Below are 22,935 nucleotides of genomic sequence, written 5' to 3'. Positions count from 1 at the left end.
GGGTTTTGTTCATATGGTAGGGAAGCTTGTGAACATCGACAAGTTGAAGGGGCGTCATGAGTCAGAAATTCACGGGTGTTTATCGGTTATGAAAAAAAAATTGTTTATATCTGGATCTTCCATGTGTTTGATATCATATGCAAAACACTGACCATCAGATCATGGTTTTTTGATGAAAAAATGATTTTGTGTGCCTTCAATATTGACGTAAATTGTGAGCTCTTGATTTTTTTTACGTTCTTTAAAATAACTTGTTCACTTGTCTTAACGAGACAATTTAAGAGCATGTTCATATAAGATCAAGCATGCATGTAGATAGGTCAGATTTAAAAAAAACACACAAACAAACATCAATTGAAAATGCTCAACGTATCTGTTTATTTGCTTCTCTGAATATATATATATATATATATATATATATATATATATATATATATATATATATATATATATATATATATATATATATATAGGAAAGAGTAATGTCGAACCACCTTTGGTCAGACGAAAATTGGACGTCCTAACGCTTTCAAGTGTTGTGTAAAAGACATTTAGTGGAAATTTTAACCGCGGCTAAAGTCTGGGTGAAAAAAGAGATTTAGTGGGTCGGGACTCGTGACTGCTTCTAAATCTCTTATTTCTTATGAACATGCACGTGCCACTGATTGTGCACACGATTCAATGTAACATTGAACTCTTTGTGAGTCGACATTACACCTACCCTCTTTCTTTTTCTATAGAATATGAAAACTAATGACTGGACCACTATTTTTATATTTTTTTTTGTTCTTTTCTCTTGAGTCCAACTGTACAGATGTGACCTACAAGCTTGGATTTATAAGAACGGCATCTTAAATCCTTAGATTTTGATGTATAAATATGATTTTTTTAAGATTTTAAAAATCAATGACTTATAATCTTGGTAAATATTCATAAAAATCACATGTTCATTGAAAATACATTATTCAATGGTTGATTCCTAGTAAATTCATCATGGAAAGCACATTCACATGGTCAGATTCGTAGAAAAAGTATTGGAAATGCTCACATTTTTAGTTCTTAAATTGCGAGGGTGGTCTATCATGTTTGTGATGGACGGTCAGCATCAGTGTTATTTAAAGTGCACCTCAAGGCACAAAAAATGCACCTCGCCTCAAGGCGAGGGGCTTTGTGCCTTGAGGAGTATGCATAAAGCATAAAAGCCTTGAGGTGCACGTTTCATACGCCTTGAGGTGCACGTCTCATACGCCTTGAGGCATACATCTCAAGGCGAGGCATGCCTCAAGGTGAGGCCTACGCATCTTACCTTTTTTAAAATTTTTATTTGATTGAATGCGCATCTCAAATCAAGACCAACTATTTATGATCTTGATGCACATCTCTTTGTTGAATTAGGGCTGCTAGAATGTTAAAACATACCTGAAAGTTTTATCTTTACCCATGATTTTTTATATGCACTAGATCAGTGTTGTGAGAGGCGTACGCCTCAGTACCTGAAGCGTACGCCTCAGAGGCGAGGCGCACGCTCAAGGTACTGAGGCGTGCTGTGATGCGCAAATTGCCGGTGGATCCACCTACTGAAGCCTTCCTTCATCCCCAAGTCTTCCTCCTCCGCCCGATTTGTCGGCTGTGCTAACCCCAAGTGCCGGTGGATCCACCGCCAGGTGCCGGCCAGCTGCTCCACCACCGCTCCCTGCCTCCCCTCCCACCGCTTCACTTTCATACCAGTTGTGAGAGGCGTACGCCTCAGTACCTGAGGCGTACGCCTCAGAGGCGAGGCGCAGGCTCAACGCCTCGCTTCGCCTCATCGCATTTAACAACCTTGCACTAGATCATAGAAAAATTCATAGCTAAAATTATTTGTAGGCACTGAGGTGTCATATGATAAATAGTCGGTTGCATTCTTTCCATGCTTATCAAGACAAAATGCACAATATTCTTCTTTCAAAACCTAAGTCTAGGTACAATTATATGTCTATCCATCTTTAATAGATTGTTAATTTTGATATTTGTGCAAAATGAAAAAACAAAATCATTGTTATTGCTGATAGAAATGACATAAAGGAGACTTATAAGTAACCCCAATTCACATTTTAATAGATTAAAATAATAAAAAATAAGAGAGACCATGAGTGCTGAGTGGCACGGAACAAGTGACCATTACAAAAAAAACACCTGTCATTGCAAACTGCACAAATCTCAGCTAACGTCTGCCTATTGCTATCCATATTCCAATCAACAATCTCGCCATCCTTTGGATTATATGTCGTGCCTTCAATATTTATTTGAGATTTTTTATTTTTTTGGTTGTTGCTTAATCAATAAAGTATTTTTTATTTATTTATAAAATTTAGATATTTTTTATAATTTTATTAAGTTTAAAATTTTTTTGTTAAGGCTTACACTTTATGCCTCGAAACTTATGCTTCACCTCAAATTTTGGTAGAGCGCCTAGCTACGCCTCAAAGCTTTTCACAACACTGGTAAGCACACAAAAATACATAAAAAAAATATTTAAAAACAAAAAGACAATACTTTAACTAAGCTAAAAACTTTTTTAAAATATCGAGTGCAGAGCATAAGCTTCAAACTGGGAGCCAGCTGGGTGGTCTTATCTATTTGGTGCGACTGTGTGGCCCACATGGGTTTGGACGTAGTAGTGTTGGGGACTTATGGTTAGGGTTAGGTTTGGTGGTGTTTTTCAAAAAAAAAAAAAAAATTGGTTTAATTTTTTAAAGATGCTGCCTGAAGGAAAAAAACAAACAAACAATAAAACAAACGCGAAGAAGCCCCTGGATGCCTCCGATCTTGGGGTGCTATAAAAGCGTGGGAGGGGATCGAGATGGTCTCACCACCGCACATCTTCTGCGTTAAGGCACTCCGAAAAGGCCCTTTCTGTTTCCCTCCCACAACCCCAAGCTCTCTCCCCTTCTCGAGTCCTCATTCAGGCAACAGAAAGAGAGTTTTGATTGCCATAACCGGACGGGAACGTCTGCTTGTATTGCTTTGTTAGTTTCTCGTTCTTTCTTTCTTGTTTCCTCTCTCGCTCTCCCTCTTATATGGATGGTAGCATGGCAGTGATTCTTTCTTACTTTTTGGGTTCTTTAATGTTTGTTTCGTGAAGCTACGTGATGGTGTTTTTCTCTATGTTTATTTTAGAGATTGTGTTTTCCGTTTCTCTGGTCGTACTCTTTTTTTATTTTCGTGTTCTGTTTTCATTCTTTAGCTCCTTCAAAACACTTGGAAACATTTTTTCTCGTTTCTCTCTCTCTCTCTCTCTTGTTTCTCTGCGATCTTTGTTATTGCTCTCTGGTTCGGGTTTCTTTCCACTTTTTCTTCTGTGTTTTTTCTTGTACATGCTTAATCTCCTAACGTTCGTCAAATGGACGGACGGTGGTGGTGCCATTGTTTGAATTTGTAAACGGTGGTCGTTCCTGTTCTTGCTTTCACACCGTCCGCCCGCTGTCCATTGTTCTTTGTGGGTGGTGGGGAGATGAGGGTGTTGCTTTTCTTTCTTCTTTATTCTAGATGAGTGGTAACCATCCGTTCGTGGACATGAACGGTGGTGATCATGTCTGGTTCATCTTTGGTCAGACCATTCGACGATTGATTGAATGGATGACAATGTATATTGTCTTTGTGGCCGATTGCCGGGCCAAGAAGGGGCTCTCGGGCATCCCTAGGCTTGCAATTGCTCTGTAGGAAGGTTTTTTCACATCCTATAAGTCGAGTCCTATTGTTGGTTTTCTTTTTCTGGAGATTTTGGTTCCTCCCGCGTAATTTCAGTTATCTATTGATGAAGAATTTGGTATATTATGTGAACTAAATTTTCAATTCAATGAATCACTCCTGTTTTTGTGTGCCTATGTCTTTGATGTATTAGTATATGACTTTGCGAATTTTATTCATTTTTTCGATCAGTTTGTCATGTTCATCGTAGCTGAGATTTTTTATGCTCTTAGTTATTTTCATTTCTTTCATTCAAAGTTGTGGTAGATTGTTATGAAAAGTATTTGCTGATAACTAGCTATTGTAGGTCTCTTGCAGGAAGCGAATGTTTTAATGGAGGGTAAAGGTGGTCTGAAGAAGAAGTCCAGTAGTAGCTCCTTAATGTACGAAGTTCCTCTCGGCTACAGTATTGAAGACATCCGACCAAACGGTGGCATCAAGAAGTTCCAATCTGCTGCCTACTCCAACGTATGCTCTGATCCCCTTCTCTGCTTATTCTTAGAAGTTCATTTGTGATGCTTCACCATGCCATGTCATGTCCTCTGTTTTGTCTTTCTTTCTTATGATTGTTCTGTTCGTCTTTGCAGTGCGCGAGGAAGCCATCCTAATATTCCCTAATTCAATCTTCATCAGTAGAGTAGGGATTTTTCGTTTTTGTTTCTTTATTCAGTTTAGCATACTGCCTATGTTACAGTAGGAGACTTGTCTTCCTTGGCCGGAACAGATACCCTTTTTCTTTTCCCTTCATCCCCTTCTCTCTTGATTCTCTGCAACACCCACCGGACATAGCATTTGGTCTTGACAACTCATCCCTGCTACTAAAAATGGCTTCCACCGGCTTCGAAGGTTATGAGAAGCGGCTCGAGATCGTTTTCCGCAAACCATCTGTCTTTGCTGATCCTCAGGGGAAGGGACTCAGGGCCCTCTCTCGTGCTCAGATCGATGAATTCCTCTGTGCAGCTCAATGCACCATAGTGGACAATCTGTCCAACAGCATCATGGACTCCTACGTCCTGTCTGAATCCAGCCTTTTCATCCACCCTTACAAGATCATTATCAAGACCTGCGGGACTACCAAGCTTCTGCGTTCCATTCCTATCATATTGAAGCATGCTGGTGCCCTCTCTCTATCACCAGTCTCTGTCAAATACTCCCGCGGGACATTCATCTTCCCAGCAGCTCAGCCTGCTCCCCACACTAGCTTCTCTGAGGAAGTTGCCGTGCTTGACAGCTACTTCACCAAGCTGTTCTTGAAGCCTGGGGATGCCTATGTGATCGATGGCGGCAATCCTGCTCACAACTGGCACGTCTACTGGTCCTCCATTGAATCCATGGCTGTTGTGCCACTGACAATGGAAATGTGCATGACTAGCCTTAGCAGGGAAAGAGCATCTGTGTTTTACAAGAATACCGCAAGCTCGGAAAAGATGATGACAAATGCTTCTGGGATTGCCAACATCCTTCCCCACTTCGAAATCAATGACTTTGAATTCGAGCCTTGTGGGTATTCCATGAATTCAATCAATGGGAATGCTCTGTCTACCATCCATGTCACTCCAGAGGACGGGTTCAGCTATGCTAGCTTTGAGTTTGTTGATGTGGTTGACCCCAACAAGGCAGTGGATGCTGTGGAGCTGGAGGCTATGATCGGCCGTGTGCTTGATTGCTTTGAGCCGGCAGAATTCTCTGTTGCCATCCACTGCGACTCCAAGAGCCCAATGGCAAAATTGTCTGCAAAGAAGGGGATGATGGGCTACGGATGCAGCAAGGTGGTGGAGCAGGAACTTGCAGGTGGAGGGTGCCTGATATACCAGAGCTTCTCTGCAAAGAAAGAAAGTTGCGCACTAAAATCCATTCCTAAGAAGTGGATGAATATCTTGGGAGAGGAAGCTGATGGTGGTTATGAAAGCCCACTTGTGGGCCTTCAAGTTGTTGATTCAGAGATGCAGGGTCTGGTGGGGTATTGTGGAGCAGAGGAAGGTGGAGAAGAGAAAGAAGAAGGTACCTTGGTAGTCGTATCATGCCTGGCCTAGTAAGACAAGCGATTTAGCAGCATTGAGGTTTACTATTATGGTTGGTTCTACCCGTCTTTGGTATTGCATTGTCTCTGGTTATTAGGATTATGGAATAAGCCATCTGTCTTTTGTATTGCGTTGTCTCTGGTTATTAAGATCAAGGAATAAGCTGTCTTTGGTATTGCGTTCTCTGGTTATTAGGATTAAGGAATGAATCTTAAGCTTGTCTGCCTCATGATGTGTTGAGTCATCCAGCTTTATAGTTGGTTGAGTGTCTTATCATCCTCGTGTTTGGTTGCCATGTAAACTGCCTTTGCATTTCAATATCTGAAATAAGATTGTGTGCTTATTATGGTATATTTTGTTGTGATGTTGCAAGATTGGTTTTAGCAAGAACCAATGTAGGGAGCTAACAATGTTGTTTACTCTCTCTCTCTCTCTCTCTGATCATATGAAATGTTAATCCGTGGCAGCTGCCGGCGTCACGACATATTGGTTTACATGAGCCTTTTATTCTAATTTTTGGATTCCTTTGTCTACTTTTATTCCGTAAGTTGCCATCATGAATCACTGCCATCTGCCATAGTTACATGGATGGAGAAATTGGTGGCTGCACCCCAAGTTTTGGTGTGCTGGTTCTGTTATGCTGAACCTACATCCACGATAGGACTCCTCTCTACCTTTTCATTCAATGACAGAAAGATTTATACATAATTCATGTTTCTTGTGACCAAACTATTTTTGCTAATTTCCTTCATCCTTCTCATATTTGGAATCTGCCTTAATTTTATCTGTGAGATTTGATTTGCTTTAGGTTGCGTTGCTGAAGCTTTTTCTCTTTAGGCAATTCAGTTGGTGAAATCTTCACGTAATCATGGCTCTTATTGTCATTTGTGGCTCGCTCCTGCTTATCCGACTCTGAATGTAGACTTGAGAATGAATCTTGTGCCATTTCTTTTTTTGTTTTTTGACATAGAAAGCTGGGGTTAGGTAGACTGTGTGTTTATTATGGTATATTTTGTTGTGATGCTACAAGAGTGGTTTTAGCAACAACCGATGCAGGGAGCTAACAATGTTGTTTATTCTCTCTCTCTCTCTGATCATATGAGATGTTAATCCGTGGCAGCTGCTGGAGTCACCACATATTGGTTTACATGAGCCTTTTATTCTAATTTTTGGATTCCTTGTCTACTTTTCTTCCGTAAGTTGCCGTTATGAATCTCTGCCATAGTTACATGGAGAAATTGGTGGCTGCACCGCAAGTTTTGGTGTGCTGGTTCTGTTATGTTGAACCTACATCCACTATAGGAACACTCCTCTCTACCTTTTCATTCAATAACAAAGATTTATACCTAATTCATATTTCTTGTCACCACGAGTGTCATGGGCCTATTTCCTTCAATGGGCCAGCGCGGTGCGACGGTCCTTCCTCACCACTGCAAACCTACTTGTCAGCTCGCTTGCCGATTGCAGAAGCTTGTAATCAGAATGCAAGAGAGAATAGAGGGAGAAAAATTGCAATCACGAGGGTGAACAAAAGAAAGCTAAATGCATTTACTTCATTCACAATTTTGCCCGCAGGCTATTACAATTCAAGTATACGGGCTGCCCCTTCGGGGTATTGATTCATCTGAACCGGACAACTTACATTAGACTCAACAAAAGCAAAATAGACTATAAGCGCAACTGTACAATGTAAGTCGCAAGAGAACATGCTCCTCCCTTCAAATCTTGCGTCGTCCTCGGCGCCATCTGTTTCATGGTAAGCTCTAACTTCAGACGGGTAGCAGATGTTCATTCGGAATGTAGGCTCCCACGTTGGTTTCGCTGTTTCCTCTCACTGCACTAAGTATTTTTTTGCATCTCCCAAGTAGTTGACTTTGTGGCGAAGGATCTGACTGAGGTGCTTTTCGGCCCGTTGTGCTGCCGGACCCCTCTACATAATGAGAGCGTGTTGTGGCACACTGCGTTTCGGGTCTCCATCATCCGGATGAAACTGCTTGAAGTTGCACACGTGAAACACCAGGTGTACCTTGAAGTCTGGGGGCAACTCCAACATGTATGCCAGCTTGCCCACCTTCTTTGTGATAGTGAAGGGTCCTTCATACTTTCTGAGCAGTCTGCGGTGTCGCCCGCGAAAGATGCCTGTACGACCAGGATATAGCTTCACCAACACTTGGTCCCCAACTTGGAACCCCGCGGGTCGACGATGCTTGTCCGCCCACTTCTTCATTCTCTTTGTCGCCTTGTGTAAGAATGCATTCACCAACTTATTTTGCTCGTGCCAGTCACGAATAAACTGATAGGCGAAGGATGACCTTCCATTTTCTTGTGCGGCAAGAGTGTGTGGAGTCAGTGGTTGCTACCCCGTGGCTATCTCAAACGGGTTGTGGCCTGAAGACTCGCTCTTTTGTAGATTGTAACAAAACTGTGCCACATCAAGGAGCTTCACCTAATTTTTCTGATTGACACTAACAAAGTGCCTAAGGTACTGCTCAAGTATTTCATTGATACACTCTATTTGCCCATCTGTCTGCGGATGAAAGCTTGTTGAAAACAACAAATCAGAGCCAAGTAGCCAAAATACTTCACGCCAGAAATTGCCCGTGAAGCGAGCATCACGATCACTCACAATACTCTTTGGTATGCCTCAGTGCTTCACCACATGCTTTACGAACAACTCTACAGTCTTCTCTGCAGGTCACTCCTTGGAAGCTGGGATGAATGTGACATACTTTGAGAAACGATCCACCACAACCAAAATAAAACTGAGGCCCTCTACCTTTGGCATACTAACAATAAAGTCCATGGAGATGTTATCCCAAGGACGTTCTGGAATTGGTAGAGGCTCAAACAGACTGACAACTTTTTGGTTTGTCCTCTTATCTTGCTGGCAAATGAGACATGTCCGCACATACCCTCTCAACGTCGTCTCTCATCTGGGGCCAATAGTAGCTGCATTAAAGGAGTGCTAAGGTCCGCTCCTGACCAGGATGGCCGACCCATAGTGTATCATGGCACTCCTTAAGTAGTTCTCGACGAATGCTTCCCGACCGCGACACAAAGATGCGCCCCTCTTTTGTTACGAGGAGACCATCCTATAGCCATAATCGCGGAGTCTTCCCTGCCTGCGCCAGAGAAACAAGGTGTTGTGCTGTCGGATCCTGCTGCGTACCTTTGCAGATGCGGCTCAACAATGCGCCCTTCAAGTGCACTTCAGAAGGCTATGCGCGCGCAACTGCCAGTTCAGCCCTACGGCTCAGGGCATCCACCACAACATTGGTCTTTCCAACCTTGTACTCCAAGGCAAAGTCAAACTCAGCCAAAAATATCTACCATCGAGCTTGTTTAGGCGTTAACTTCTTCTGCGTCTGAAAATAGCTTGTGGCCACATTGTTCGTCTTGACAACGAACTCAACACCCAAAAGGTAGTGCCGCCAAGTCCTGAGGCAATACACAATAGCGGTCATCTCACGTTCATGCAATGTGTAACGCCTCTCTACATCTTTCAGCTTGCGACTCTCATATGCGATCAGATGACCATCTTGCATAATAACTCTGCCAATGACAAAGTCTGAGGCATCCGTGTGGACTTCAAAGGGTCTCGAATGATCAGGCAGTTGCAACACTGACTCTCTCACTAAGGCTTTCTTCAAGCCATAGAAGACATCTTGGCATGCTCCTGTCCAGAGCCATACTCGATTCTTCTTTAACAAATCTGTGAGGGGTGCAACAATGAGGGAATAACCTTTGATGAAACGCCGATAATAGTTTGCCGAACCGAGGAATGACCGCAATTCTGGCACTTTGCTTGGCGAAACTCATTCCTGGATGACCCTTATTTTCTGCCCATCCATACACAGCACACCACACCCCACAACGTGGCCAAGGAAGCTGATCTCCTCTTGCCCGAAGAGACACATCTCTCATTTGACATAGAGGTCATTCTTCTTCATCACCTGAAACATTGTTCGCAAGTGCCTGACATGTTCCTCTATGTTACTACTGTACATCACGATATCATCCAGGTAGACTACCACAAACTTGTCTAAGCAAGGGTAGAAGATCTGGTTCATTAAAGTCGTGAACGTGGCTGGAGCATTTGTCAACCCAAATGACATTACTAGAAATTCGTAAGCACCATAGCGGGTGACACAAGTTGTCTTCATCTCATCACCTTCAGCAATCCTCACCTGCTAGTAACCCGATCGCAGATCTAGCTTGAAAAAGATACAGACATTGCCTAGTTGATCGAACAAGTCCGCTATCAATGACAATGGATACTTGTTCTTCACCGTGACCTTGTTCAAAGCATGGTAATCCACACATAATCGTTTGAAGCCATCATGTTTCATCTGAAAAAGGACTGGGGCACCAAATGAGTCTTTTGATGGACGAATAATGCCTGCGTCTAACATCTCGTCTAGGTGCCTGCGTAGCTTCTTCTGTTAAGCTGGCCCCATACGTTATGAAACCATTGCGGGAGGCTTAGCTCCCGGGGTCAACTCAATCTTGTGGTCGACCTCACGTCTTGGTGGAAGACGCTTCAACAATTCTGGAGGCATCACCCCCCGAAACTCTTTCAATAGTGGAGCTAGGGTCGGCGGCACTGCTGCTTTTACCTTCTCTTCTTCTGCGCACACTGCAACTAAGAATGTCTGTTCCCCATACTTGATACCCTTCTTCATCTGCATTGTCGATAACACTGAAGACTTGTCTTTCTGTGTCAGACACTGCATTATGTGGGACAGATTTGACCCCATGATCGTCAATGTGTTAAACTTTAGCAGTATCATAACATTTTGGCTTCGCAGAAACTCCATACCCAAAATCACCTTGAAATGGTTCAAGAGCACCACAAAAAAGTTGACTTTGCCGACCCAACTCCCCACTTGAGTAGCCACATCTCTTGCTTCGCCAAGGATGGCCTTGGCCTCAGAGTTTACCGTCTTGATGGTCCTCTGCTTTAGCCCAGGCTTCAAGCCCAACCGTTCAGCCTCTTCCCGCGAGACAAAGTTGTGTGTGGCCCTGGAGTCTATCATTGCTGAAGTAGACTTTCCATTCATAATGACTTCCAAGTACATAAGTTCCTTACTGACCTGCATGTTTTTAGCTATGCAACTTCTAGCCAGGTTAATCGATCACATGACCCCCATTCTTAGTTGTATCGCTTCAGTGTCACTGTATTTAGTATCACTGCATTCTTCTTATGCAACATTGGCTTGCTCGTCGTTCTTTACGAGGTGCTTTGGACACTACCTGATGATGTGTCTATCGCCACAGAACTAGCATGTAACAACTACACCCTTGTTGTTGTTGTTATGCATTGTGAAGTTCTGTTTCTTTTCGGATTGATGGCGTGTTGACGCCTCACCTTTATCATTGCACTGCTCATTCTTCTTGCCTCTATGGTCAGGTTTCTTCCCAACTTTGGTTGATGGGGTGAAAGGCTTACGCTGAGTGTCAACTAAGCGCTCGGCCGCCACATATGCATCTTCCAAAATACGGGGGTTGCTCATTTTCACTTCAGATTGTACCCATGGTTGAAGTCCCACAATGAACCAATTGAGCATATCATCTTCTAGCATGTTAGGTATCTCCAGCATAAGCTTCTGGAACGTTCTAACATAGTCTTGCAACGAACCAGAGTGCTTGAGCTCACGAACCATCCGGTACGCCTGCCTCTGCGCATTTCTTGGCATGAAATAGTTGTGCAACTCAATTTTGAAGTCATCAAAGGTATCTATCACACATTGACCCATCTCCATGTCGCTGCGCTTTTGCCTCCACCAAGCGATAGCATCTCCATCAAGTAAGACCGCTGCAACCTTAATCTTTAGATCTTCAAGGGTCATATTCTGGATATTCAAGTAGTCTTCTACTTGGAACAAGAAGTTCTCAATGGCCTTTCTGCCACGAGAACCATTGAATTTCGTGGGTCTTGGCACATCAATCATTGATGGCCTCTCACCATTTTCGCCATTTAGGGTCACCATCCACTGCAATGTATGGTTCTTCAACTGAAGCTCCCCTACTTCAGTCTGCAAGTCGGTCACTGTAGTCGTCAATAAAGTGATCTGCCCCAATAGTAAGTTTACCTGCTCTTGCAGGTTTGCCACCACATCATTCAGTCCACTGAATAATTCACATGCGCGTGAAATCACTTCCTCATGCGAAGTCACATCTTCCACCAGCTTGTTAACAGTTGCATCCAACTCTTCTTGGCCCCGAGGTGAACCCATCTCCTCAGCTTCGACAACTGTCTTGCCTTTGGTGTTGCGCAAGTTTTGATAAGGCGCCATGATGTCTTGCTCACAAATCGCAGCCTATCGGCGTGTCTGTCGACACCGACTCCGGAGTCCCTTCCCCAGCACGAGAACGGGCTCTAGTATCACTTGTCACAGGCCTATTTCCTTCAATGGGCTAGCGCGGCGCGACGTTCCTTCCTCACCGCCGCAAGCCTATTTGTCAGCTCGCTTGCCGATTGCGGAAGCTTGTAATCAAAGTGCAAGAGAGCAAGAGAGAATAGAGGGAGAGAAATTGCAATCACAAGAACCAATCACAATGAGGGTGAACAAAAGAAAGCTCAACGCATTTACTTCATTCATAATTTTGCCTGCAAGCTATTACAGTTCAAGTATACGGGCTGCCCCTTCGGGGTATTGATTCACCTGAACCGGGCAGCTTACATCAGACTCAATAAAAGCAAAACAGACTCTAAGTGCAACTGTACAATGTAAGTCACAAGGGAACAACTAGACTGTTTTTGCTAATTTCCTTCTCATATTTGGAATCTGCCTTAATTTTATATGCAAGAGATTTAATTTGCTTTAGGTTGCCTTGCTGAAGCTTTTTCTCTTTAGGCAATTTGGTTGGTGAAATCTTCATGTAAGCATGACACTCTTATTGTCATTTGTGACTCGCTCCTGCTTATCCGACTCTGAATGTAGACCTGAGAATAAATCTTGTGCCATTTTTTTTTGGCATAGAAAGCTGGGGTTAGACCGGCCCCTGCCTGTTTATTATAAAACTATGTACAGATTTACATAGGGAACCCAATTAGGGTTTATATTACACCATTGTTTATCAACCTCCGAAGTCGCCTGAAGGCAGCCCCCAGCGCCGGTGAAGGCGTTCTGAACGAATGGACGACCTGTTTGAGACCTCATGCAATGGAGGACTAGCAGCATCAGATGCTCCCGCTTTATACTTTTTGCGGGACTTTAAACTGGAAGGGTGAGGCGTCCTGAGTGTCATCAGGCAACGACTGTATCTGGGATGACGCAGAGTTGATGAGGGGCTGATCTGAACTCTCCTGTCCAGCATGGTAGGGGGCAGTTGCTGGAACATCCTCACTTCTGTCGGAACGTTCCACCTGTACCACCTAAGGATTGTTTAGATCATAGATGCGGTTGCCCACTTTTTGCGGCACGACTTGGGAGGGTGGGATCATCGTCTACCTGCCAATCATTCGGTGGGGGTTGACGACAACCGGTGAAGGGAGTTCTGCCACCTCTGGTCTTGTTGCTAACAGTTTGACAGGCCTAACGACCTTCTTTCATGCTATCTTAGCTAGTGTCTCATCTGGTTGCTCCACTTCCATGGTTGTCTCCGTTGCTGGATCAGAGGCCACCGAGTTTATCTTCACACTCACCGCTGGAGTATTATCAGTGTTGACATTGTCAAGAGCTGTGATATGGTGCCCCTGATGCATCACATGAGGCCAGCCCTGATTAGTTTTAACCTGACGATGAATCTTCCCTTCAGTCCACTCATCCTTTGGAGGAGGATCAACCTTGGTAGCAGAGGCCGATTTATGGGCAGGACACAAGGCCGACGTGTGATTCAACGAGCCACAAGACTGATAATATTTGATTCTTTGTTTATAAATGATTTCTTGGGTGAAAGTTATGCGATTCAGAATCACGATCTTCAACTGGGCCTTTGGCACAAAATCCAAGGGCACAAACATGCATATTCGTGCAAAAGCACAATGTTCCATCGCCCTCGTATGACTATCAACATCGATCAAATTTCTATGAAGGAACAAAGCGATCCCCTCAAACACGACTCTAGTCCAACCGTCCGGACAGACTCGAAAGCCAGATCCAGAGAGGCTGATAAGCTCGACGGTTTAGAACTATCCAAAACTCCGTTCGAGGCTGAATTAGCTAACAACACAGGTGCTGCGCTGGGGTGCACCAGGTCGAGCCCGAACCGACATAGGTCTTGGATGGGCCAAGCTTCTGATTGACGCCCTCTTGGCACAAAAGGGAAAACCACACCTCGCTGGAGAAAGCCTTCCCCCGCGAGCAATGATTGCAGAGAGGGGTTTTTGATGGGGCAACACACTTGGATAAGCCCGGTGCGAGTGTGACCGAAATGCTCAAACTCCGCATAGTGGGGGTGCGGGTGTGCTAAGTTGCGCGTTGCGCAGGGTTGCCCAGGGCATTGAGGGAAGCCCGCGTGGGGGCGGAAAAGAGTTGGCGCGTGGTGGGACCCTAGTTTTTGAATCATTTTAGAAGACGCTTGTCCTTTGAAATACTAGCGCACGGAATGAACTTAGACCATTCATGCAAGTGTAGTGTGTGTGAGTAATGTCTTTCACTATATTGTACACTTATTACAGGTCTTGTAGGGAGGTTTCATCTAGCCGTAGCTAGGTTACAAGCTTATACATGAAACAACAAAATAAACTTGAGCCTTGACAACCTCTTATTCACTGATTACAAGAGGATGTAGCCTATTAGACCACGCCCAACCCTTACCAAAACACTGAATCTCACTGCATTGCTGTATTACTACAGGTGAGTTGTTGTGGCAAGCGGATGCAGTGTTCCTCAGGAACACTGCAGCAGTGATAGCACGTTGTTGTGCGACAAGCTTGTGCTTTGCAAGAGCGGTGCAGCAGACGTGGCTAGGCAACGACATGTGCAAGCAAAGATCTTGCGGTAAGCACAAGTGTGCAGCTGTAGTGCGTTGTTGTGCATGATAGAGCGCGTCCTAGATGTTGAAGCGCTTGTTGTCATGCATTGCTAGAGACGATGCATGCACGGTACTACGCTAAGGCGCACTGTAGTAGGTGATGAGCCAGGGGGATATATGTTGCAAGCGATGTGCATGGAAAGAGCTCACGCGACGATGATGTTGTGCGCGCACGGTAGCGTGCGTGGCAGATGCTGGCGCGTATGTAGTATGGCATGCACGACAGTGCGATGTGTGCACGATGATGACATGCACGACTGTGCAGCATGCGTGTGGCAGGATGATGCACGACAATAGAAGCGTGCACTCGGCAAGAAGTGGCACACCAGGGAGTTATGCGGCGGGAGTGCTGCGCACCAGAGGGACGTGCGAACGACAAAAGGCTGTGAACTCGCATAGATCCTGGGACCTGTGGACTGCTCCGTGGTGATTGAAGTGGCACTTCAATCGCTTGCCGGGAAACCTCCCTTGGCCTTAGGAAATTCCAAAAGGCCTCTCATGACAACGAAAGTGTTCCACGCAAGGTGCGGTTGCAATCGTTCATCCGACACATGCAACAAAGGAAAGCAACATGCAAAGATTGCCTTTGCCGAATCAAATTGAAGAAGGAAGAAGAACAAGAGCTCACCGGTTGAAGGATGCACACTTATCAATCTTCACAGCAATCCAAGCTCACTTAGAATTCGATAATCTATCGGATGTGCGGTAGATCGTGATCTAGGCTCGAAGCACTGGATCACGGCCAATCCAGTTGAGTAAGCCTTAAGCTTGCTCACTCTGGCCCAAGGAAAAATGCAATGTGTCTAACTCCCGAATTTCCCTTCTCAGGGAACCGAATGCCCAAAGGCACCAAGAGAGGAACTCTCTCCAAAAGCCGAAGCTTAGTTTCAATATTTAAATGATCAAAAGATACAAAATGAATTACAATAGCCTTATTTATAGGCTTCCACAAACCAGAAACCAGAAACCAAATACCATTGTTCAAGTGGTCCCAACTGAACCCACCTCCCATGCTTTGAACCTGGTCACACTGACCTGGCGCAAATGCACTGAATCTGGTCATCTGCCTCTTGCGCCCAAGGATCAATCCACTGCATTTGGACATATCTGCAATGGCGCACAAGGCGCCCATGCGCCGAACCTGGTCATGCTAACCTTGGGCATTCTCAACCACCCATGCCCTAAGGATCCTATTCAATGAATTCGGTCAAGCTGAGGTGGCTGATTTCCCAAAGTGAGGGCATGTGGTAGAAAAATATGCAGCAGCTAAGGCATGTGGTGCAAAAAATCACCCTATGGAAATTGGCCCAATCCTGAGCTGTAGTGACAGACAACTGTGTGTTGTAATATGCGCACATAATGTGACTGTGGCATAAAAGAGATGCATAGTTCGGTAATGTGCAGAGGTACACAATATTGCAACTTCTTCTCTGCTATCTACCCTGAAGTGACCTGCTCTGTCTTGCGCATATTTAGATACACAGAATGAGGGTGATACGACAATACATTTGTATCTGGTCTCATTGTTCTGATTTGCAAATTCATGGCACTCTTTTATTCTTGAATCTACTACCCTACTTATAACCAAAACACCCATCTTAACAAGTTTCTGTCCTCCTGGATCAAAGGAGAACTTATCCCATTCCTCCATTAGTGTCATGGTTTTCCTTTGGCCAATTGGCCATTCAGTGTTAGCTGTCAAGTGTCGGCCTATAGGTATCCACTGGAGTTGCACGCATGAATGTCCCAATTGATGAATCATCTCATTCACACAATGCAGCCTACTGTTGCTGACAACTTGATAGGATATGCTTATTGCTTCATGCATTTTCCCCTCACTCGCATACATTGCTTTGACATCTTTGGATTTTTGCCTAAGCAATTTGCTTCTGACACTTTGTTCCTCAAATTGAAATGCATTCAAAGGTGATGTGCCTTTGATCTTTTTAAGCTCATCTTTCCTGTTGCATTTACTCTCTTGGATAGCTAACCCCCAAGTGACAACTTCAACGTAAATGTTGTCTCTACTAGACTCCCTCTCATCGAAGAAGTCTGTCATTTTGCTTCGTGACACCATGTTGAAGCTCTCTACAACTGCCTGGGTTGACCAACACACACACGATTGTGGCATGAAAATCATTCTCCTCTTCTTGGAAGAATGTGGCTAAGTCTGCGTTCTCTAGAAGCTCTTCTTCACTTACTTGCGAAAGGCTGAACCTACTTAACCAATTGCACTGCAATGTCAGTCATTCCATCTCATAATTTGATGCCAACTTTAGCAACCTTTTGCAACTCATGATATACATTTGGATCGCCAGTTTAACTTCAAAAATTATTGTTCCCATTAGCTCCCAATCGAGTCTCTTTAACGCCTCTTCAATGTCTTCTAAGTACAGTCGCACACAAGTGTCTTATGCACCTTCTATTTGTTCTTTCATAATTGCATAGAGACATTGAATCTCTTCTTATGAGTCCGTTACAGTTCGCATGCTTGGATATTTTTTCTTCTTGCACATGGTTCTTATCATGCGAGGACAATGCTCTACTAAGTTCAACAGTGTAAATGTGAAGACTTGGCCTTTGACAATCTTCTCAGTTAAATGGAGGTTTTCGAACTCATTTTTTTCTCTACTTAACTGGGCATTCGCCTGAGCCAAAAAATCCCTATCATCCTTATATTCTTGCTGAAACTTATAGCAAACATTTTCCAGCTTTGCTAATTTATTTTTCATCAGCTTCACTGAATTTGCCGAATTCATGAAGATTAGTTCAGTTTGAGCAAAAGTAACAGTCCACAGTTTGTAACTGCATGCTCTTGTTGGATGAACTGCCCATACATGCTTTTTCTGAAGTAATAGGTGCGTTGGATGCACCATATGAATGTTGAGCAACGTGACAAAATTCACTGCAGTCTGAATTTAGATGACTGAACGGTGCTCTGCCGAAGTTGGTCATATGAAAACTGTCGCATAACTATGCAGACAAACAGGATGCTGTGACAAAGTGGACAACTTTGCACCACTTTCCAGAACAAACTGCTGCTCAGCTGAGGATAGCCTTCAAAAACTTTCTTTTCTCGGCACAACAAAGAATGTTATTGCCACAAACACTTTGCCAGAAACTGATATACAAGCATCACACGGTGATGCTGGAGATAGCCGAAATTCACAATCAACTGACTTGCAATTTCAGAATTTGTTGAGGCTAGTCTTTTTCAGATTGATGATTTGAAAATTATCTCTAGCAGGATGTAAAATATGCATTTCTTCATCATTTGTAGCGACCATCCAAACTTCACCGGAGATGGCCAAAATAACACCGGAGGATCCTAAAAATTACTTCAAAAGTGAAGTATGATTTCCTTCTTCCGCCTCAAGACTTGATTCCACTCTATAAACATTTTTTTTTCCAACTAGATACCCCAATTGTGGACTTTGTTTTGCTTTGAAAGTGCTTAGTTAGTCTTCTTTCGCGTAGGAACCAACTTGCATGATATTCTTCGGTATGGATACCACCTTGGTGGCCTTTTCTGACTTTCCTACCACTTGGAAGCTAACTTTTTTTGGTCTTCTTTCGCTTTGATATCACTTGGTGGGACCCTAGTTTTTGGATCATTTTAGAAGACACTTGTCCTTTGAAATACTAGCGTGCGGAATGAACTTAGACCATTCATGCAAGTGTAGTGTGTGCGAGTGATGTCTTTCACTATATTCTACACTTATTATAGGTCTTGTAGGGAGGTTTCGTCTAGCCCTAGGTAGGTTACAAGCTTATACATGAAACAACAAAATAAACTTGAGCCTTGACAACCTCTCATTCACCGATTACAAGAGGCTGTAGCCTATTAGACCATGCCCAACCCTTACCAAAACACTGAATCTCATAGGCAAATTACAAGTATATAAGGGAGGTTTACAGACCACATTGCACTGCTGTATTAATGCAGGTGAGTTGTTGTGGCAAGCAGATGCTGCGTTCCGCAGGAACACTGCGGCAGTGATAGCACGTTGTTGTGCGGCAAGTTTGCGCTTTGCAAGAGCGGTGCGGCAAACGTGGCTAGGCAACGATGTGTGCAGGCAGAGACCTTGCGGTAAGCACAAGTGTGCAGATGTAGAGCATTGTTGTGCATGATAGAGCGCATCCTAGATGTTGATGCTATTGCTGTCATGTGTTGCTGGAGACGATGCATGCGCGATACTGCGCTAAGGTGCACTACAGTTGGCGATGAGCCAGGGGGCTGTGTGCTGCAAGCGATGTGCAAGGAAAGAGCTCACGCGGCGATGATGTTGTGCGCACGCGGTAGCATGCACGACAGATGCTGACACGTACGCAGTGAAGGCATGCACGATAGTGTGGCGTGCACGGAACGATGATGTGCGTGGCTGTGCGGTCTGCGTGGGGCAGGATGATGCACAACAACAGAAGCATGCACTCGGCAAGAGGTGGCGCACCAGAGAGTTATGCGGCAGGAGTGCTGCGCACTAGAGGGACGTGCGGACGACAGAAGGCTGTGAACTCGCACAAATTCTAAGACCTGTGGACTGCTCCATGGCGACTGAAGTGGCACTTCAATTGCTAGCCGGGAAACCTCCCTTGGCCTTAAGAATTTTTAAAAGGCCTCTCACGACAACAGAAGTGTTCCACGCAATGTATGGTTGCAGTCGTTCATTCGACGCATGCAACATAGGAAAGAAACATACAGAGATTGCCTTTGCCAATTCAAATTGAAGAAGGAAGAAGAATAAGAGCTCACCGGTTGAAGGATGCACACTTATAAATCTTCACAATAATTCCAAGCTCATTTAGAATCTGATAATCTGCCGGATGTGCGATAGATCGTAATCTAGGCTCGAAGCACTGGATCATGGCCAATCCAGTTGAGTAAGCCTTAAGCTTGCTCAGTCTGGCCCAAGGAAAAATACAATGAATCTAACTTCCGAATTTCCCTTCTCAAGGAACCGAATGCCCAAAGGCACCAAGAGATGAACTCTCTCCAAAAGCTGAAGCTCAATTTCAATATTCAAATGATCAAAAGATACAAAATGAATTACAACAACCTTATTTATAGGCTTCCATAAACCAGAAACCAGAAACCAAATACCATTGTTCAAGTGGTCCCAACTGAACCCAGCTCCCATGCTTTGAACCTGGTCACGCTGACCTGGCGTAAATGTGCTAAATCTAGTCATCTATCTCTTGCGCCCAAGGATCGATCCACTGCATCTGGACACTTCTGCAATGGTGCACAAGGCACTCATGTGCTGAACCTGGTCATGCTGACTTGGCATATTCTCAACCGCCCATGCCCTAAGGCTCCTATTTAATGAATTCAGTCAAGTTGAGGTGGCTGATTTCCCAAAGCGAGGGCTAAGTCACTCCTTCAAGTGTAGCTCGACTGGCAGCTTGGCTGAACTGTACACAAGACCGAAGTCCACGCTGGCAATTACGGCCTTCCACAGTTGTTTTACTGGCGAGGTAGCACCACTGAGACACCCGTCTAACTCAATTTGGCATGAGTTACCTGTTGGTTCGCTGAGGCCTGCGGTGTGACGCGACATAGAATGACCGTGCACGTGGAGTGCATGGTAGCAGGTGATGCGACCTATAGTAAACACATACATGCACAACACAGTCAGTTGCATTAGTCAGTGCTGCCACGCAAGCGCAGCCATGGCGGAAGGCCACACTCTCTAGTGTGGGATGTAAATGCATATTTTCAATAAGCAATGCCAGCCGGTTTTACCACTTCACCTGAGTATTTAGCAGGACAGCAAACCAGTCAGTGGACGGTTCAGGAGGATGTGCCACATTGGATTGTCTAAGTACAGTGAATGGGATGCATGGGCACCTTCCAATTGAACAGGTTCAATATACGGGAGCTGAGTGCCACCTCAGCTGGGTGGGTTTAATGCATGTGCGCCTGTGAGTGGGCTGGGACCACTTAAGCAGTTAGAAAACTGATGTGGTATTCCTTGCCCGGTTTCTGGTATTTCTCAGCCTATAAATAAGGCTCTTGTACAAGCATTTATATCTTTTGGAAAATTTGAATGAAAGTAGACTTTGGTCTTTGGAAAGAGTTTATTATCTTTGGTGCCTTGTTCATTCGGTTCCCGATTAGGGAGATCTGAGATTTGGCATATGCATAAGTCTTTGGGCCAATCCTCACTAGTTTGAAGCTAGTAGAATTGGAATCGAATTTGGTCCAATGCTTCGAGATTAGACCTGATTCAACGTACATCTGACGTTTCTACGGATTCTTTGAAGCTACACGTTGATGAGAAGATGTCAAGAGCATTCTTCCTCACTTGAACAGTCGGTGAGTGCCTGACCTTTTCTCATTCGGTTTCAGCTTGATTCGACAAGAACATTCACTACGTATCCTTTTGCATGTGTATTCACTTACTGGATTAATGAGAACTCCAATCAGCCAATTAACGAGCAATTCGCTGCTATGTGAGACCTTTCACTATGTTCTCAAACATAGGGAAGTTTTCCGGCAAGTAATCGCCAATTGCCTTGAGCAGAGGAGTTTTAACGCCTTCTAGTTGGTGATACTACAATAAAAAAGTCACAGGCCTAGGATCGTGCGATCTGTAGCCTTGGACACACACTCGGTCTGAGTGCCAAGGCCTTGGTCATGACAGCTGCCACCGCGACTGTGCAACATTCAGCACACAAGAGACCGTGCACGCTGTCAGCCGTGCATACATCACGCACAACACAACAATGTTGCACACGTTACTTGCACGCGCCCTGCACGCCACTGCGTGAGCGCCTGCCACACGTTTGTCCGCTCTGCCGTGCAAACCTCCCTGAGCGCACAAGCCCTGCTGCATGCTCGTCTGCCCTGTTGTGCGCCCGTCTGCCCTACCATGCGCTCATCTACCTTGCTGCGCATCCATCTGCCCTGCCGCACATACCTCCTGTGTGTGCACAGTCGCACCACCGCACATGCCCTTTAGCCCGCGCACCTCGCTTCTTTGCACAAGCTCCTTACAGGTGCATTGCTTGCCATGCATAGCACGCCGCCACGCAGATTACTTCCTCATGCACTGTCTGTCGTGCACAACAACCTGCCACACTGTCTGCTATAGTGCGCTAGTGCAACATCAGATTTGAGAGGAGAACCGCCCTACACCTTGAAGTGCAGAATAGTGGACTGTCCTCCATGACAGTGAGGCTGAATTGGCTGAATGTAGCCGACCAATTGTGGTCTGAATTTTGAGCTAAGAATTGAGAAAGCTCTTAAGTATAATTTTGATATATTTTTGCTAAGCCTTGTAAGCTAGCATTGAGCTAGATGAAGCCCTTAATTCGCCTTGTAATAGCGTAGAGTGATTAGTGGAAATCACAACGCATGCACACAGTCACAAGTGGCACCAAGTACAAGGTCAAAAAAGCAAGAGGAGCTCAAAAGACTAGCTCAACAACTCCAAACTTCCGCGCTAAGAGACTATAGAGACCTTGATCAAGGTCCTTGCCTTCCGAAAGTGGATCCAAAAAATATGGTCCCACCACAGGGATGACCGCGTGTTGAGGCACGCGACGTTGAAGTGGAGGGAGTGTGCGACAGGGATGCTGAAACTGTAGGGGCAAACCCGTGCAGGAGGCGCTTGGCCAGGATGGCCGCGTGTGAAGTGCGCGACGTTGAAGTACGCGGGGCGTGCGGCAGAGACAGCTGCACGTGAAGTGCACGAAGCTGAGGTGAGTGACACACGGGGAGCATGTAGTGCGGTAGAGCCTGCACGTGAAGGCCGCAGCAGGGGAGCGATGCGGTAGCAGGGATGGTAGTGCGTTGAGACTCACAACATTGAAGTGGAGGAAGCGCAGGGGCGTGCAGAACGCGGGGTGCCCTAGCACGGTAGTGCGGACGGCTGGGAGAACCACGCCTAGGCCACGACCCTTACAACAAGGGTGCTGGAAAGAGGGTGCCAACCCAAGAGAGAAGGCCAGAGAAAGCAAAGAGACCTGTAGGTCCGGCAGGGGGAAGAAGAGCAGAGAGGAGCGAGAGAGAGAGTGAGAGAGAAACAAGGGGGAGAAGCAATACCAATTTCATTCATACTCCAACCACTATAAAGGAGGGCTTATATAGGCACCCTTACATGGTGGGCCCTAGTGATACAGTCTCGCTATGACCGAGCCCAGAATCTATGCCACTTAATTCTTCAAATGCATTTCATCGAACAGGTAATATGAAATTTCAACA

The 22,935-nt window shown here is 44.9% G+C and overlaps 1 protein-coding gene across 1 annotated transcript; it reads left to right on the top strand.

The window, feature by feature from the left end:
- The first annotated feature begins 2,837 nt into the window (after positions 1–2,837).
- LOC149835493 (S-adenosylmethionine decarboxylase proenzyme-like) lies at positions 2,838–6,101 on the top strand. The gene is made up of 4 exons (XM_090008541.1): positions 2,838–3,008; positions 4,037–4,197; positions 4,317–4,329; positions 4,537–6,101. The coding sequence occupies exons 1-4, from the start codon at positions 2,843–2,845 to the stop codon at positions 5,760–5,762; spliced, it is 1,566 nt and encodes a 521-aa protein (XP_089864667.1). The 5' UTR covers positions 2,838–2,842; the 3' UTR covers positions 5,763–6,101.
- Positions 6,102–22,935: the final 16,834 nt, after the last annotated feature.

Source organism: Nuphar pumila, chromosome 6 (assembly GCF_984573655.1).
Source record: "Nuphar pumila chromosome 6, dmNupPumi1.hap1.1, whole genome shotgun sequence".
NCBI lineage: Eukaryota > Viridiplantae > Streptophyta > Magnoliopsida > Nymphaeales > Nymphaeaceae > Nuphar > Nuphar pumila.
Note: the sequence above shows the minus strand (reverse complement) of the source record. Positions and strands in the feature narration are given on the sequence as shown.